An 18657-nucleotide genomic window follows, 5' to 3' on the forward strand; every position below is an offset into this window, starting at 1 on the left:
ATTAGTCAGGGAGTCTTGCATTGTTTTTACTCCGTTATTTCCGTTCAATATTTTACACTGAGCATGTAGCGCCACCACCACAACTGGGAACGTAGCGCCACCTCCACTGGGCGTGTAGCGCCACCTCCACTGGGCGTGTAGCGCCACCTCCACTGGGCGTGTAGCGCCACCTCCACTGGGCGTGTAGCGCCACCTCCACTGGGCGTGTAGCGCCACGACCACTGGGCACGTAGCGCCACAACCACTGGGCGCGCAGCACCACCTCCACTGGGCGTGTAGCGCCACGACCACTGGGCACGTAGCGCCACAACCACTGGGCGTGTAGCGCCACCTCCACTGGGCGCGTAGCGCCACGACCACTGGGCGCGTAGCGCCACGACCACTGGGCGCGTAGCGCCACCTCCACAACTGGGAACGTAGCGCCACCACCACCACCCCTGGGCGTGTAGCGCCACCTCCACTGGGCGTGTAGCGCCACAACCACTGGGCACGTAGCGCCACAACCACTGGGCACGTAGCGCCACAACCACTGGGCGCGTAGCGCCACCTCCACTGGGCGCGTAGCGCCACCTCCACAACTGGGAACGTAGCGCCACCACCACCACCCCTGGGCGTGTAGCGCCACCTCCACTGGGCGTGTAGCGCCACAACCACTGGGCACGTAGCGCCACAACCACTGGGCACGTAGCGCCACAACCACTGGGCGCGTAGCGCCACCTCCACTGGGCGCGTAGCGCCACCTCCACTGGGCGCGTAGCGCCACGACCACTGGGCGCGTAGCGCCACGACCACTGGGCGCGTAGCGCCACGACCACTGGGCGCGTAGCACCACCTCCACTGGGCGCGTAGCGCCACCTCCACTGGGCGCGTAGCGCCACCTCCACTGGGCGCGTAGCGCCACCTCCACTGGGCGCGTAGCGCCACGACCACTGGGCACGTAGCGCCACCTCCACTGGGCGCGTAGCGCCACCTCCACTGGGCGCGTAGCGCCACCTCCACTGGAAGGAGGTGTTACGCAGAGAGTGGACAGGCTGAAGTAAGAGACTCTGAAGTGCAGACAGACCTACAGGCTAAAGCAAATATGGTTTCCATCTACTAAATTCAAGTTTTTAAGTGGTTGCCTGTTGACAAAATGCTAATCCCACCCCTTGGATAGGATAAACCAACTAAGAACAGACACTCACTGACAAACCAACTGATAAGCTGGGTATAGTGAGCTCCAGCGACTTGGATTATATACACACACGTCTCTGGGATTTTCTAGATCATAGAGCTGACTTGACATGAATAGGTTTATAAGTGACAGGATCTTTTTTTCAGTCTTTAGGAAACATATATCTGTCTCCCTGTAGAAGGTAATGTGATGATTAATATTAATAATGACTCCTAGTTCTGGCCAGTGTATTACAAACACCAGTCCCTGGAAGCGTGTGAAACACGCCCACTGACTGCGCGTGATGTCCACGTCATTGCGGGTGCCTGCAGCCTATTGATGAAACACACAAACACAGCTTGTTCGCTGCCTGTTGAACGCACACACACTACCATGCGCACGGCACTTCACTGAAGGGTCTCTAACAAGAAGTGCCGCGTCCGTCTGTGCGTGCGTGCTAGAGTGAGTAACCCAGATCAATGAGCTGACCATTTGTTCCATTGACACATTTTAGATGTGGATGCGTGCCATGTGCGTCCTGTGACTGTATGTGCTCTCCAGTACGATGTGCTCTGATCTGTGAGGATGGCGTGTGGGATGCAGCTGTTACACTGTCTCTGTGTGTATAATGCTGCTTGAATGTGAACCCCTTGTGAAATTACAGATTTTTTGTAGTGTTTACCATGAAATCTTTATTTAATCTGAATCGATCTGTTTTTTTTTTTCTCACAGAAAAACTCTTTAGTTACCAATTACATGTGTTGGTCTAGAGGAAATCATTCATATCGTTGAAAAACTAAATTGAAAAGGAATTAGTGCATGTGCAAAAATAAGTGAACCCCAAATTGCATTGGTGAAGTCAAGTAGGTAATTACAATCAAATGGTTAATTAATTGGGAACCAATCAGTGAGTGGAAAGGCGATCTCAGTGGAAATCTGGAAGAGGGTCTGGGGATGGCTTTACAACCATCTGAAAAACCTTTGAGCTCTGCCTCACCCTGTCAACTGTGAGGCAAATCATTTACAAATGGAGGGCTTTTAACACTAACAATTTCTAGGAAGCAGCCTCTGCTGTCAAAAAAAGAACTAACCTGACCATCTGAACTTTCCTGGCAACCACCTTGACAAGCCTGAAGGTTTATGGAAGTCCATTCCCAGGGCAGATGAGTCAAAAACTGAAATTTTTGGCAATATCCCAACACTGCCTTCCACCAAAAGAACCTTAACATTCATGTATGGTAGTGAGAATGTGTAGATCTGGGGCTGCTTTTTTCCCTTTGGAACTGGTCGACAAGGGAATAATGACTTCTGGTATACCAGGAGATTCTTGTGAAGAACATCAGGAAATCCGTCAAGGAGCTAACGCTGGGCCAAAAATGTGTCAACCAATAAGACTATGACCCAAAGCATTCAAGCAGGTCTACCAAATAATGGCTTAGGAGACAGATAATTTATGATTTAGATATGCCAAGTCAACATCCTGATCTTAATCCCAGACGCTGTGGCAGGACCTGAAGAGGACAGTACATGCCAGGAACCCCTCAAACCTCACTCAGTTGGCTGAGTTCTGTAAGGAGGAGTGGGCAAAAATCCCTCCCAAAAAGGATCAGATATTGATTAGTGAGTATAGGAGACATTTACCATAAGTTATCGCTGCTAGTGGAGATGCCACAAGCTATTGAATTAAGGGGTAAAAATAAACAATGAAAATTTATCTTGGTTCTGTCCTTTATTTGATCTGTCTTTATTCAGATAAAGATTGTATGAGTTTATTTTTATATTTTCTACAGAATTTGTGAACTTATGTAAATGTTTACGTGTGTGTGTGTGTGTGTGTTGGCTGCTCAAGCTTCTAAGGAGAATGCCAGCTCTCATTCTAAACCCCCAAGCGGCGATGTCTGTGATTCCTGCTCTGCCGAGTTCACACAGACATAACAACAGGATGACAGAGTTACACTTGAACTGTTCTCCCTCCCCCTCTCTGTTTCCGTCCTTCCATCTTTTCCATCTCTCCTTCCGTCCCTTCCATCTCTCCTTCCATCTTTTCCATCTCTCCTTCCAACCACTCTTTCCTCTGTCATTCTGGCTAGAGCAGCCCCATCCACCAGAGCTGGAACACTTCGTCTTTTCTCCCTCCTGCCTCATATCCCTGTCTCCCTCCCCCTCTTTTTATCCTTTCCTCTTTGCGTCTCCCTTAGATCGTTTTGGGTATTTGTGTGCGTGTGTGTGTGTGTGTGTGTGTGTGTGTGTGTTTAAAGGCAGTGGCTGCTGGGTAATCTTGGGTCTGAAAAAAAAAAAAGAGATTAAGAGCTCAATTCAATAAAACCTCTTGTCAAATATAGCCATAGACTGGCTGTAGATGCTGTATCAAAACCTGCACCCCCTCCGAACACCCCCCCTCAAAAAAAGAACATACACAGTTTTGATTGAACTTTTCGCGACAACGTAGTGGACACATTTTGAACTTTGAAAATGCTGGCACCATGTAAACATCTGTGGCTGGTTTGAATAAATCCTCAGTCTCAGATTACAGACAAGTAGAATGGAGAGATTACATTTCTGTTCAGGCTTTTTTTGATGAGAATGTCCATTATTCTGCACACACACACAACATTCCCATATTACAGGTGCTGTGTTGTGTTGCTTTTGCCTTTGTATTACTGTGTGTGTGTGTGTGTGTGTGTCTGTGTATATATAATATACACACGCACAACGACACAAATGATGTAATCAGTTTTGAGGTTATATGTATATGGATTGCAGAGATGACAACTCATCACCTATTTACAGCGGAATTGGCCAGATGGGCGCAGCTCTGCTTAAATACCATCATATGTTTGCTGTACCAGATGGTTCCGTCTGTGGCGATTCTGCGTGTGGCCTGTGTATGGTGTAAGTACTGCATGTGAAGGCAGTAGCAATAATAAAACAGTCCTCAGGCATTGCAGAGCCCAGCCCCTTAATTTGGCCATCAGATGGTTAAACCGATAACAATAAGCACAGTAATACATGAGCGCTGTCAATATTCCTTTGTCTTTGGAATACTGAAAGTTGTTCCTAAAGTCTGATATCAGCAGGATTTCGGGCCTCACCTATGGTGTATTGTACATACACATTTGTCTGTCTGTCCTAGGTATCTGAAACCCAGAAACCAATGTTACTTTCCTCCTAACCTAACCTTGATGCCTACATTTAACCTAGCCCCAATGTCTAGCCGTAATCCTAACTGGTAATGCCGAAACCTAAAATGAACCCCAATTCTAAAAGTGTTATCAGGTTTTCCAATTTTTGTGGATATGTTGGGTCCTCACATGTACAGATAAAACCGATCCAGGTCTATCTGTCTATATCACACGTTTCCAGTCTTTCTATGTGAGTAGGGCTGTGTTGACCGGTCACATTAACAACGCTGTCTGAGTGTGTGTGTTTTTGTGTCTGCACAGTGTGTGTATTGTATGTTTGATGTTGCTTCAGTTCCAGGGGTAATGGCATAACCTTCCGTGGTGGATCCCCAGGGGGTCTCATAGCTTCTCTTCCCCAGAATAGGCTGCCCTGCCTACAGACTCCCTGCCGCTCCCTCTCTTTCCCCCATGGAGCCTGGAGCTCTGGCAGGCTGGGACTCGAAACACCACCGGTTTCACGACTCGACCAGCTGAAATTAGCTGAATATTTCTATCCCTTGAGAACAGTTAGTTAATCATACCAGGCGTGTCAATTGAGGAGCTCTTCTCATTCTTCTCACTGACAATGCGAGTCGAACTAAATAGGCTTTAAAGCGGCACTGCAGACAGAATAGTTGAAAACAATGAGCAGACAAACAATAGGCCATCAGACTGGAGTTGGAACAGGCTGTGAACAGAAGAGGCTGAAGGAGAGAGAGACCAGTCGGTCTGAACAGGATGACAACCCCAAAGGAGTTAATGATTCGAAATACACCCAACATCTATAACTGTCCCAGACTACCAATGATTCACAGTGTCAAGACTGAGGTGGACTTTTATGGTTCAGCTACTCTACAGAAAGTAATATAGTGAGGTTTCCAGTCTGACCTCTGATATGGAGTGCATGAAATGTTGCCAAAAGTGTCAGAGTCAAGGTCAGTGTGGTTAGGTTGTTGGTGGCCTGGTTGGATTAATATATCTCATAGACGTAAAACTGCTATAATTTAGTGATTAGTCGTGTTGAAACGTAGGTGGCGGTTATGAGGATGGGTCAGCTTTAAGGTTAATTCCTCTGAAGGGAGGAGGTCTTGTTGGGGCAGTCTCATCTCTTCAAACCAAATCCTGGTACGGGAAAAAATTTCCTTTCCAAAAAAAAGTCGAAAATGAAGGTTTTGAGTGAGGAACAGAAGGGTTAAAATTAAGAGACCACTGCAAATTTAACACTTCTGTTCCTCACTCAGAACTGTCCTTTTCAACTTTTCGGGAAAGGAAAGAAAAAGGTGCAGTGGTCTTTTCATTTTTTTCCGGAGCTGTATTTGAATTGCTCTGGCTAAGACTTGCTTCCTTTCAGGCAGACACATGCACGTGTGTTTTGCAACCTATATTGTTAATCAAAAAGCCTTTGTACCCACACTTCCAAATTTAACTTTTGCCCTAAACCTAACACCTTATCCCAATACTTAAAGAAATGAGATTTTCTTCATGGGGACAGGGAAAATGTCCCTGTGTTTTATTGTTAAATTATCCTTGCTGGTATTGTTGTTCGCCAGAAGTAGTTAAACCTGTTCACATACACATAACTCGGCTATCTAAATAGAAACTTCGGGGCGTTTAGGGGATTTCTTTCTTTATCTACAGTTTGGGGACATTTTCTCCCCACTTACAGTGTTTACTTATTAGCTCTATTCAGTATGGGGAAGTCATGGAGACAACCAGTCCTACATGGAAAGTGAAACATGCCGTCTAAATCTAATCTCTGCCTATGGCACATGGCTTTGAAAATAACAACTACACCCTTACATTCCTCATCACCTCTTCACCTTGAATTGCACAGAGGCGGATGCCTCTTCTTGAACTATACATCTCCAGACAGCTAGTTTTTGGCTTGGCTTTTGTGTTCTGTTCTGTGTTTGTTTTTCTATAAAAAAAGAATCCGCACATCCTTGCTGCAATGGAAAAAACCGATTAACTCTGAAAGAGAAGAGAGCCTGTTTTACCCCAAGTATAATCCTGGGTGTGTGTTGTCTGGCCTGCCAAGTTTCACTATAGACTTATTCCTATAATGAGATGGGTGTTTGTGACTGTAGGAAACATGCTGAGCTAATGGCTATACTGTGTAAATCATACTAGAGGCTGTATAAATCGGGCTATATGGTATTTTTAAACAATAAAGGCTATACAAAATGATCAGAGGCTGTGTAAAACTCCACATGTATTAAACACAACATGCTGTGTACAACAAACTATAGGCTATGTAAGACACTAGAGACTATATCAAACACTAGAGGCTGTATAAAGCACTAGAGGCTATTTAACACATAAGAGGCTTCAGGCATGTGGGATCATGTGGTGTTATGTTGTAAAAGACACTACTTCTTTATTGGAGTGGTTAGACAGAGAGAATAGTGAAAGGGGACAGACGGGTGTGTCTTTCTGTGTGACTGTCTGTTTACACTGGTGCCCATCTGCACAACCATATCAAAATAGAAATATAAAAATGGTAATCTGACTGGCTTTAATTTCAGCCAGGTTCAGAGGACGAATATTGACCTGAGAGCTGGGCCCAGGGACACTGAACACGCTCTGTGTACATGTGTCATGTGGTCTCTCTCTCTCTCTCTCTCTCTCTCGCTCGCCCTGTTAAAACCCTGTACGTGTTTGGAATACTGACTGAGACACCACCAGAATGTTAGTCACCGTACTTCAATCCCCCCCAACCCTCAGATCTGATGAGGCAGTCAGTTCGTATCGTGTGTGTGTGTCTCTGTGTCCCAGAGCGTGCCTGATTAAAAAGACTTGCTGACCCTCATCACTCTGGGCTTGACGTGGTGACATCAGGGTCAGCAAACATTCTCCGGCCAAATTGGCACAATGGTCTTAGCGTGTGTGGTACGTGTGTTATTTATTTATTTTTTTTACATGTGTGTTTTGACACAGGGAGAATAGCCTACTCTCTTCTGGGCCCATCTGGAACCGGGTCTTAGTGCATAAGCTGCTACAGTATAGTGTCTGTCTGGCATTGGAGAACATTCACACCACAGAGAAGACCAGAGAGGGGGTAGGAGAGAGGAAGATCGAAAAGGAGGCAGAGTGAGTGGAGGGAGGGAGGGAGGGAGGGAGGGAGAGGGAAAGAGGGAGACAGAGTGGCTGTGTATATTTGGACAAACCACTACGGATTAAGAGTGTGTGGTGTATGGCAGTTGAAGGCGAAACTTTCTCTGAGTGTGTATATGCTTGGGTCCATCTATTGGTGTGAGTGCAGCATTTGTTGCTTGTATGTCAGAGCTGCTGTTGCATGTTTTTCCCCCCCTGTTGTCACTTCAAACTACTGTAAGAAGTGACAACTGCCATGGCTCTGTTAATTATAGATGAGGACAAGCTGGCTATGACTCTGGCCTTCTGTGTGTGGTTAGCCTTGCCCTCACAAAGCACAAGGAAGGGAATTTTGACATCTACCATTTAAAATAGTTCTAAATTGGTTTCAATCTGTTTTTGCATTTTAAATGTTCTTCTCCCCCAATTTTATCAGTTTTCTGAAGAGTTGAAGACAACCATGCCAAGCAATTCTGCTTTTGGGCCAATCGGTCTTTCTAACCTCTAACATTATTTCAAGAAAATTGATTTCACACAAATGAACCATTTTTATTTTGCCCGTGGTTACGGATGCAGAGATTTTGCCCATGTTCCGTTGCTGCTGGCAACTCTAGAAACATCTTTGTAAAGCTGAAGATGCACATGATATTCTGTGCATCTGCTGTTTTTACATATTCACATTTCTCTCATTAACTGATGCTTTTAAAAACATTCAACCAATCTGATCAAAAGGATCATGTAGCTGATGTCTCTGTCTCATAGAACAGCTGAAAACCAAAATTGGTATTTGAATGAACATTCCAAAATAATTATAAAACTTCTGTTGGAATGACAGATTTGTCTTCTGATATTGTGTGGTTATTGTTCAAATCACTATTTATAGTCATGCTTTTTTGATGTTTTTTACTAAATTGCTGCATGTAGGCATCTTCCCTCTCCCATCCTGGCCAAAGAACACGAATCACTGCTCTGTTGTACCTATGGTGGCCATAGATTCCTGTCTCAGCATTGACCTATGTTTATTCAACTGTCCTTCATGAACTAACGGCAGTGGAGACCGTACAGAGACAGATCATGCACATGCATTGTATACTGATCTCTGTTTTTAAAAGACAAAGTCACTTGCCATCGAAACCAGTGACCAGATTTCAGATGGATGATTATGTGTGGAGTACACCTTTAAAGGTAGGAGGTTACCGTGGTAACAGAACCAACAGGTTTTGCATCTGTGGAAGAATCTGTTCCCTATGAGACTTGCTTGTTTGATTTAACTTTTATAGTAATCTGATGTCTTGTCTAGCAGTTGCACTTTAACATTATGGAAGCTACACTCCATCAAATTTATTTTATAAAGCACTTTTCATATCAGCAGTCAGTGTGCATATTCAGATACCCAGCCTAAAACTCAAGAGAGAGAAAGAAACACTGAGAAAGGAATGCACAATGGCTAGGAAAAACTCCCTAGAAGGGTCAGAAATTAGGAAGAAACCTAGAAAGGAGCTGGACTTTGAGGGGTGCCCAGTGTTTTATGGCTGTGCCGGGTGACATTTAGTGCATTATCGTTTTGGGCATGTTCAGATCAGCGAGTTAATGAATACAGATGGGCTGTGTCCAGATTCTTCAGGCAGAATCCAGATCAACTGCACAAGGTGGATAAAGACGGGGACAACCTTTTGGGCTGTGATCAGTGACATCAGGAAAGAAGACAGAAGCTAGATCTGCAACTCAACCCGGTGTATTTAGGACAGGTACAACCAAGGGTCACCAGGCCAAATTCCCCTGAGGCGTGGTCCAAGGACTCAGGACAACCAAACGCACCATTTATAGCTGTCGCTGCTGCATGTGTTTGGATACGATTATAAGGGATTGACATTTGGCGGGTGGCTGTTGTTCATTTTAGGAGCTGGTGAGGTGACTAGGCAACAGGACTGATAAACAGTAGCAGCACTGTAAAAGTGTGTTCAGAATGAGTATGCGTGTTAAGCGTGGGTGTGTGGGTGTGTGGGTAGGGTCCAGTGTGTTTGCATAAAATATCAAAAGGTTAATGCAGAAAGAGAACCGTGCAGTTCGGGTAGTCATTCCATTATCATTTTGGTGTTTAACAGTCTTATAGCTTGGGGGTAGAAGCTGTAGGATCCTGTCAGTTGAAGACATGACACACTGGTAACACTTGCCATGCCTGTCTTTAAGGTTCTTTTATGTGATAAGTTTAATTATTAAATGGGAATAGACCACTAATGGTCCCTGCAAGGACCATAGTAAAATGTAAAATGTGGGTGTGGGGGTTTTGTGTTTGCTGCCTATCAGTAATAATGTGGGCTAGGAAGAGGACCAACTGTTTGAACTGTTGTTCAGCTTGGTTTATTATGTAATCATCCTCTGTCCTTGTACTTAGCAGTGAAAGCTGTTTCTGTTTAAGAGGCTGTGTCTGTAAACCCAGGGGCTGTTGGATTCACTCAGAGGGGCCATTGAAGTCTGCACAAAACTACTAAGAGGACATTTCTGTTGGATGCATCTTTTGTCCTCTGTTTTCTGTACAGTCCTTTTTCTCAAGGATATACTGGGAAATGGGTTAGCACACACATGCACACACTCTCATATATTTTACATTTTACTATTTTTATGGGGACCCCAACCATTATTTCCCACTCAAAATCCTGTTTTCCCTGTAACCCAGAAATGGCAATTTTCCCTGGTGGGAACTGGCAACATGTGCCCTGAATAATACTCTAAAGTTACTAGTATTTCTTGTTTTACTATCCTTACAGGGATTTTTTTGGTCTCCATCAGGTCATGTCTTGAATTGGAGCTAGTGTTTATAATACATGAGACAAATGTGAGATCAGATGATCATGTCACCATGACAACCAAATAGAACAATAAATATCCATATGAGTGATCACATTTTATGTGATGGTGGGGCATACACCTGGTTGAGGTCAGATCGTCATGAGTCATCTCCCTGTAGTGTATAAGTCAAGCTGATTGGTGCCCCGGTGATGAGTTGACACACCCACGGTCTGACATGCTCTTCTGTGTGTCCCCAGGCAGAGCGTGGCGGCGATGGCAACAACGTGCTCAGCCTCCCGGTTCCAATGCGGCGGGGGGGTTCAGAGTCCAACCTTTTGGCTGATGGGGGCGAGGGGGGGGTGGGCCTGGACTTCACCAAGGGCCGCCTGGCGATCGACAGCCTGCAGCAGAAGATTCTTAAGGTGTGTGTGTGTGTGTGTGAGAGAGAAGGTGAACACATGGGTTTATCTGTGCTTGTGTGTGTTAGACTTTGTGTTGACCTGTTTTCCTCCTGAAGGTCACGGAGCAGATCAAGGTGGAGCAGACGGCCAGGGACCAGAACGTGGCGGAGTACCTTAAACTAGTCAACAACGCTGACAAACCCCAGGTGGCTCGCATACGCCAGGTCAGTCCTTCACCTGCCATTCATATTTTAAAGGAACAACCTGGTTAAAGGCATCTGAGAACGCAAACTATTTTTACTTTCTGTTAATATTTCCTGTGCTTTTTATTGCTTGCGTGATTTCTGCCTATCTGTCAGATGCAGAGAGGGTGGAAATTCTGGCATTGCCTTTTACTTTGAGTCTTTCGCGTGATTTCTGCCCAGGTGTTTGAGAAAAAGAACCAGAAGTCTGCCCACAGCATCGCCCACCTGCAGAGGAAGCTGGAGCAGTACCACCGCCGCGCGAAGGACCAGGAGGCCAACGAGGCCAAGCATCCCCCCAGGGAGGCCAAGGGGGAGGGGAGCAAGGAAGGCCAGAAGGACGGTAGCCTGCGGGATGTCAGCTCGGCGAGCAGCCGCCACTCGGCCCTGGAGAAGGTGAAGACCATTGGCCCCGGGGTCTCCCTCTCGCCCCCCTTCTTCTTCAACAAGTCGCGGGAGTTCGCCAACCTCATTCGTAACAAGTTTGGCAGCGCCGACAACATTGCCCACCTGAAGAGCTCGTTGGAAGCCGGGACAGGGCTTCAGGCAGAGGGCGGAGCCAGGGCGCTGAGCGGCAGCGCCACTACGATTGCCAAGGCCAAGTACCCCAGCGACGACGAGTGTTCCACGGGGACCTCCGCGTCGGCCGACTCCAACGGGAACCCAGCGGGGGGGTCGGGGTTGGGGTCAGGCTGTGGACCGGGGAGGTCGGACTCTCAGGGGAGGTTGGGGGAGGTGCTGGAGGAGGTCAGGGAGATCAGGGAGGCCCAGACACACCTGGCTGAGGACATGGAGTCATTGAAGAGCCAGTTCAAGAGAGACTACAGTTTTATCACACAGACACTACAGGAGGAGAGATACAGGTTGGCCCAGACACATACACACACACACACACACACACACACAGAGTCATTTACAGTTATAAAATACTCTAGTCTCTCCGAGGTCAGACACACTTTTCCCTATGACTCATCCTCCAAACTGATTTACCAACTGCAACAGAATATCTGTATTTAATGCCAAAAGCTCCTGATAATGTCAATTTGGGCTTGATATACTGCTTCACGGAAAACAAGCAAACACATGGGTGAAAGGACAGATGGACTCACCTGTCTGCTTTTGGACATTATGATGACTCTTCTTTCGGTCTCTTCCATTCACTTTGTATGTCTCCCTCCCTCCTCTCCCCTGTCTCTTGGCTAGGTTTGAGCGGTTGGAGGACCAGTTAAATGACCTGACAGAGTTGCACCAGCATGAAACCAGTAACCTGAAGCAGGAGCTGGCCAGCATTGAGGAGAAGGTGGCCTACCAGGCCTATGAGAGAGCTAGAGACATCCAGGTACACACACACACACACACACATACAGTTTCCAGTCTTCCACTGTCTCAGTAGGGCTGTGTAGACAGGTCACAGAAGCCACGACTCTTTCTACCTGAATGGTGTCTGTGTGTGTCTGGGCTGGTTTCCAGATATTTCAATGCAGATCAGTTTGGTGAGGACTGGGATCGGGTTAGAATCCGTGCTGCTCAACTTGACTCATCAATTTCCACTTCACACTAAACCGGATGATGATGCTATGCTGTAATGAAGATGTTTGCTTGGGGTGTCTGGGTGTGTGTGTTTTTGTGTGTCTAGGTGTGTGTGTGTGTGTGTGTGTGTGTGTGTGTGTGTGTGTTCTTTTGTGTGCACAGTGTGTGTATTGTATGTTTGATGTTGCCTCAGTTCCAGGGGTAATGGCATAACCTTCCGTGGTGGATCCCCAGGGGGTCTCATAGCTCCTCTTCCCCAGAATAGGCTGCCCTGCCAACAGACTCCCTGCTGCTCCCTCTCTTTCCCCCATGGAACCTGGAGCTCTGGCAGGCTGGGACTCCATAACCATCCTTTATTAAATATTTCAGTTAGAGACTGTGTGTTGCAGTCATTTAGGAGGAGTCACTATGATTGGTGTTGTACAAAATAATCGGAATTGGATCAATTCTCACAAAGATGTTGGTTTTCCTAAGAAGGTTCTTGCACTGGCCCAACCCATGGATTCATGACTTATCAGACAAAACTGATTTTCAGTGCCTATTTACTTTGTTCCATCGCAAATTTAGACCTGTGGGCGTGTTCAGATCCAGAATCCTTGTGGGACTGGACAATCAGAGTTTAGGTAACCAACTTTGTCAACAGGGGTGGCAGGGTAGCCTAGTGGTTAGAACATATGACCAGGAAATAAAAGGTTGCTACATTGAATCCCCAAATAGTTTTTCAGTCCTTGAGCATGGGAGTTAACCCTAATTGCAATTTACGTGGTGAAATAAGTTTGAAGAAAGTGCTGGAAGTGTGTGTATGTGTATGTTTCCAGGAGGCCCTGGAGTCGTGTCAGACGCGTGTCTCTAAGTTGGAGCTTCAACAGCAGCAGCAGCAGACAGTCCAGGTAGAGAACACCGATGCCAAGGTGCTGCTGGGAAAATGCATCAACATCATGCTGGCAATCGTCACGGTTATCCTGGTGTGTGTTTCCACTGCGGCCAAGTTCACGGCTCCCCTCCTGCGGAGCCGCGCTCACCTGGCACTCACCTGCGTGGGCTTGTCTCTTCTTGCGGTCGTCTGGAGGAACTGGGAGCATCTTCAGTGTGCCCTGGAACGGACACTCCTCCCACACTGAGCTAGACTCCTCCCACATGGCACTGGACTCCTCCCATGCTAGGCTCTGCCTAGTCTCAGTTTGGTCTACTCACACTGTATTCTGTTTTAGCGACAGATTAAATGAGCAGTGTACAATGTAGCCTTTCATGCACGCCGCTCCCATCCAACTTCCTGTCTTCCCATTTCCAAGTTGTCACTGAATGGGTGAATGTCATTTGTAATTTGCATGGGGCTGCTTTAAAGAAATGTTATTTCTAAGTGATGCCTGTGTGGCACTACATTAGGAATGGACGAATGGCAGGAAAGCAAATATTCTGGGACTGATCAGTCAGACAATGGCTGCTGAGCAGCATACAGGCTTATTAAGGACATTGATATGAGTGTTTGTCAACTCAAGAGAGTGTACTTTTAACCTTTAAAAGAAAACGAGGAGTCCCCTGGTTGGTTCCTGTGTCGTTTGCTGTGACATGCTAACTTGTACATCTTTTACACTCATAAACCTCAACTTCATTCGAAGCAAATTAGCCCACAAATCCTCTGGTGAAACACATTTAACCGCACGTCCACATGCATACAGAGGTGTGTTCGTGTGTGTGGTGGGGGGAGGGGAGATTGTTCTCCTTGATAAAGTGTTTTGTCTGTATCTACCTGTACTGTACTACTGTCAAGTGATTACTTTTTATAATTTAATAGTTTATAGTTTCAGAAGGGATTCTTTTTTAAATGTAATACACAGTGCACCAGAATGAAAGGCAGGACTGCTTGTTATTTCAGTGTACCAGTATGAACTGCAGGACTGCTTGTTATTTCAGTGTACCAGTATGAACTGCAGGACTGCCTGTTATTTCAGTGTACCAGTATGAACTGCAGGACTGCTTGTTATTTCAGTGTACCAGTATGAACTGCAGGACTGCTTGTTATTTCAGTGTACCAGTATGAACTGCAGGACTGCCTGTTATTTCAGTGTACCAGTGTGAACTGCAGGACAGCCTGTTATTTCAGTGTACCAGTATGAACTGAAGGACTGCCTGTTATTTCAGTGTACCAGTATGAACTGCAGGATTGCTTGTTATTTCAGTGTACCAGTGTGAACTGCAGGACAGCCTGTTATTTCAGTGTACCAGTATGAACTGCAGGACTGCTTGTTATTTCAGTGTACCAGTGTGAACTGCAGGACAGCCTGTTATTTCAGTGTACCAGTCTAATCTGCTGGACAGCATGTTATTTATGTGTACCAGTATGAACTGCAGGACTGCCTGTCATTTCTTGGTACAAGTATGCGGTTATGTATAAATGGTGTTTTATGTACTTTATATAGTCGATAGACAAAATTAGCAACTGTGCCTGGGTGCTGAAGACCTTGCTAAGGGTCTGATCTGTAAGGAATGAATATGTGTGTGTGCTCTCTTCCAGAAAAACACCAACTGCCACCATAGCTGTTAACATACTAACTTGAGTGATTTCTTGTGGCAGTCTTTAACGGATCTTGGGAGCAGTAACCTCTGACGTTGTCGACCCAAAAATAATTTATTCGTTTTTTGAATTAAGCTCTGTTCAAAGTGGGGCTTAGAAAAGGAATGAACTAATACCAAGAGTGATCAGACAGATTTGTACAACAATATGGTATGTGATATTCTGGCATTTTGAATATTCTTTGCCTTTATCCAATGACAACAGAACAAAATGTACATTTTAAATGCCTTCTATGCTATTGGCAGATTGGACTGAGATAGGGGAAGAAAACAATGTAGCACTGGATCCACCAACTCTGCACGCTACTTTTAACACTGTGTTTAATGTTGATGATAGGGACCAGGCCGGATGCATTTTAAATGCAACTTCTGGGTTTTATGTTTTTTTTGTGCTTTGATCTCATCTCTTAAAAAGCCAAATATGGGTTGGTTCAATGTGGCTGGCTGGCACGTTGATATTTACATGGTCTGTTGTTAATATAGAGTTCCAGCTGTAACCAATCTCTGAAACTATTCCCTTTCTCTGGGTCTGGAGAGACAGTGGAATCTCACATTCCCTGCCGTGGGACAATAAATATAGTTTTCTATATTCCAGAATGTTATCCCTTTTGGAGTAGCATTGCACATTGTGGGGTTTAAACTGGTTGTGGTTTTCCATAACACAATTTTTCAAATGAGAACGAAATAAATGCTCTTCTATTTCTTGAAATGTGAGTCTTTTATTATTTTGTAGAGCTTTCAATTATACTTAATCTCTTCTGAAGATCAGTCAAATTATTTTTTACCCACAGGACCCCCAATCCAGTCATCAGTTACACAATATCCACTATTTATATTGATTCCAATCTGCCCTGGATATTAATTAATTTAGTATATAATTTACACACCATTTAATTCATTTGGTTTTAAATGATTGCCATTGTTTATCATATAAGCTGAAATCGTAATTATTAAAAAGGTCTACACACAGGGAAAAAAGTAATTTCTGTGAAAGGCAACAGAACTGTAATGTAAAGCAGTGACCAATGACATTCATTCAACATGAATCTACAGCAACATTAACAGTGTGAACGTATTTGCACAAAAAACTACAAAACATATCTACACATTTATTCCAAAGTCAATATCACCATGTATATTGTTGCAAAATTGCAGAAACTTTACAAGATGTTAAAAATTTACATGTTCAATTTGGCAATAATCACTTTTTCTGTTTAAATCTGTGTTTATTAGGTTTCTGTGGCAATGTGAAAAGCCAGTCTGTAAGTAGGTAGATAAGAGGGCAGACAGGAATATAGCAGACCAACCTGGTCTCAGGGGAATATGTAACATATTGTAAATAAATCTGATAACCGATCTCATATTATATGTTAAGTTAGCTTACCTTAAAATACAATGTGCTACAAAAAAAAAAATATTTTACAAATTTGATACAATGTGTCATATATAACGGCTGATCATGTTAAGATGAACAATCATCGATACAAACAAATTCATACTACATTTTTAAACTGTATCGTTTGATTGCTGTTCATGCATGTCTATTAACCCTTTGACGCATACGATCACACCGGTGTGATCAGGCTAGAGTGGTCCCTGAAGCGTACGATCACGCTGGTGTGATTAGAACGTATTGTTTAGAACGCATCATTAGAACGCCTAGGCACGAGTGATGTAACAATGGCTGGTTAGACCGCGCTGTTATTTACTCACATTTAGCTCAAACAGCGTTTATAACTTTATTTCGTGATTGTAATTGTTTCAAGACCACACTATGATATTAACCAGGTAGCAAGCATAAAAAAGGGTTACTTACGTACCAACAGACAGCCAACACTAGCAGTTATATTTTCTACAATAAACATAATACGCAAAAACGAATGATATTAGCGACTACTAAAGGGCATCTTACCATTTCCTGGAAGAGCTGACTACCGATCAATATCTTTGTGTAAAAACTTTCTAGAAGTTACGTTACCCGTTGAGGGCGCTGCTATGCTTTTTATCAACCAAAGATAAAGAAAGGTGAGTAACTCTAAGACATGATGGTCATTTACATTTGCCAGTCTTTCGGACAGATTTGCCATCCTGGGAAAACTATGATCTTCATTTTAGCTGCACTGCAGTACAGGTCACACTTTGTTAGCTAGCGGTTAGCTGACGTTTGCTAGCGGTTAGCTGACGTTTGCTAGCTAGCTACAGTTACACATAAATCAGCTTTTGCAGCTCTTTGAATTTGAGTCAAAAAGATGCAGTGTACTGTATGTAGTGTTCCTTACCTGGCTGTTCATGTCAACCGCCTGAACGCCACTCAATGCATGTAGCTAACGTGGGGTTAATCCAGTCAGTTTGTTTTGGTAGGGTTCACGCACAATAGCTCAATTGGCAGATCAAGTAGTGAACCGATGGCGCAAACTAAAACAGCATTACAGCACTACTTTTGTTGAGAAAAAAGCTCAACGTAATCTTCAAAAAAAAAAAAATTGCAATCACATGAATTTGTATTATCTCATATGAAAAGCCTTGCCAATATTTATTAATAAACTGCTGAGTGCCAATGTTGAGATTTTTTTTGATAATGAACAATTTATAAATGTGCAAAATTGTCATATGAAACTGCTGATGAGATGACCAACCCCGACACCAAGACACTCTCAACCCAGTCTGATCCAAACAGAAGGGTGCAAGCTTTCATTGAGTAGGCCTAACAATACTAGAAGATTTAAACTTGGTTTGGTCACTTTTTTCCAAAGCCTCTAGTAAAAAATGCAGACTTCTTGTTCTACCGTTCTAATTTCAAACCTCAACTTCTACTGGTCCCCTTATTTTATAATATATGTAAAACAAATATCAGAATTTTCACTCCAGTGAAGACGCAGCCAGTAGTGTCACAGCTTCATAATAAGTAAAAAGTAGCGCTGTGAACTTTTAGATTGGCATGGCCAAATCATATTTTATAAAAAGAAGAGATTGTCTTGATTAAAATGATGCCCCACTTATAGAAATAAAAAATATATAAATTTTGAGATTTCCACTTAAATAGACCAGCATCTCTCCATTGGAAATCAATAGTCGAAGCTCAGTACAAAGGGAAAAGGGTTTTTAGGCAGTAGCATTGAATTACAGTGAATGGCGCAGTCCAAACATATTTGGTTATGAAGCTGAGACCGTCCTGATTAAAATGGTGTGCAACTTGAAAAAAGTTGTTTAGAAAAATATATTGGTATTTCTGACATTGGTATTTCTGCCATATTTCGGACATTTCAACTGTAGATGACAATGTATTTAAAGGAAGTGTAAATTGCAGTTTAGTGGAGATATATACATATGCATGATTTATTGTATGACATATTTGTCCTCCTTATACTATTGAGGTGGTATACATAGCTGTAGTTGGCTTTTTGTTTTTGTTTTGATTTAGAACATTTAGTGAGTTGCAAAACTTATAAATTGACAGTTTCTGTAATGATTTAGGCACGTTATGGCGCACGAGTAAGAAACATCCAACGCATGCAACACACCAAACGCGATTCATCCGCAAAGGCTACGCATAGTGTTATATGTCTTTGCATCATAACGCACTTGTTCTTTGTAAATGACTGAATGTTGCGGATTTGGTGTGGCCAAGGCGTTACCATTGTTTCACAAAATCGCACCAGAGGCAACGGCAAAAGACGCCTATATAAACATGAAACATTGTATTTGTTCCTGCC

At 44.1% G+C, this 18657-nt stretch overlaps 1 protein-coding gene across 5 annotated transcripts in view; it reads left to right on the top strand.

Moving 5' to 3' along the window:
- LOC105020281 (transmembrane and coiled-coil domain protein 3) overlaps window positions 1–15653 on the top strand; it is a 29478-nt gene extending 13825 nt beyond the window's left edge. For 3 of the 5 annotated variants that reach the window (XM_010887172.5, XM_010887173.5, XM_010887170.5), the window contains 5 exons: window positions 10455–10619; window positions 10715–10822; window positions 11024–11703; window positions 12044–12179; window positions 13189–15653. In XM_010887172.5, coding sequence (XP_010885474.2) covers window positions 10455–10619; window positions 10715–10822; window positions 11024–11703; window positions 12044–12179; window positions 13189–13491 — 1392 coding nt within the window. In that variant the 3' untranslated portion in view covers window positions 13492–15653. Of the gene's footprint in view, window positions 1–8833; window positions 9156–10454; window positions 10620–10714; window positions 10823–11023; window positions 11704–12043; window positions 12180–12310; window positions 13025–13188 lie in introns of those variants that run through there. The other 2 variants (XM_020042988.3, XM_020042989.3) reach the window with 2 other exon arrangements.
- Window positions 15654–18657: the final 3004 nt, after the last annotated feature.

This window comes from Esox lucius, chromosome 23 (genome assembly GCF_011004845.1).
Source record: "Esox lucius isolate fEsoLuc1 chromosome 23, fEsoLuc1.pri, whole genome shotgun sequence".
NCBI classification, from domain to species: Eukaryota; Metazoa; Chordata; class Actinopteri; order Esociformes; family Esocidae; genus Esox; species Esox lucius.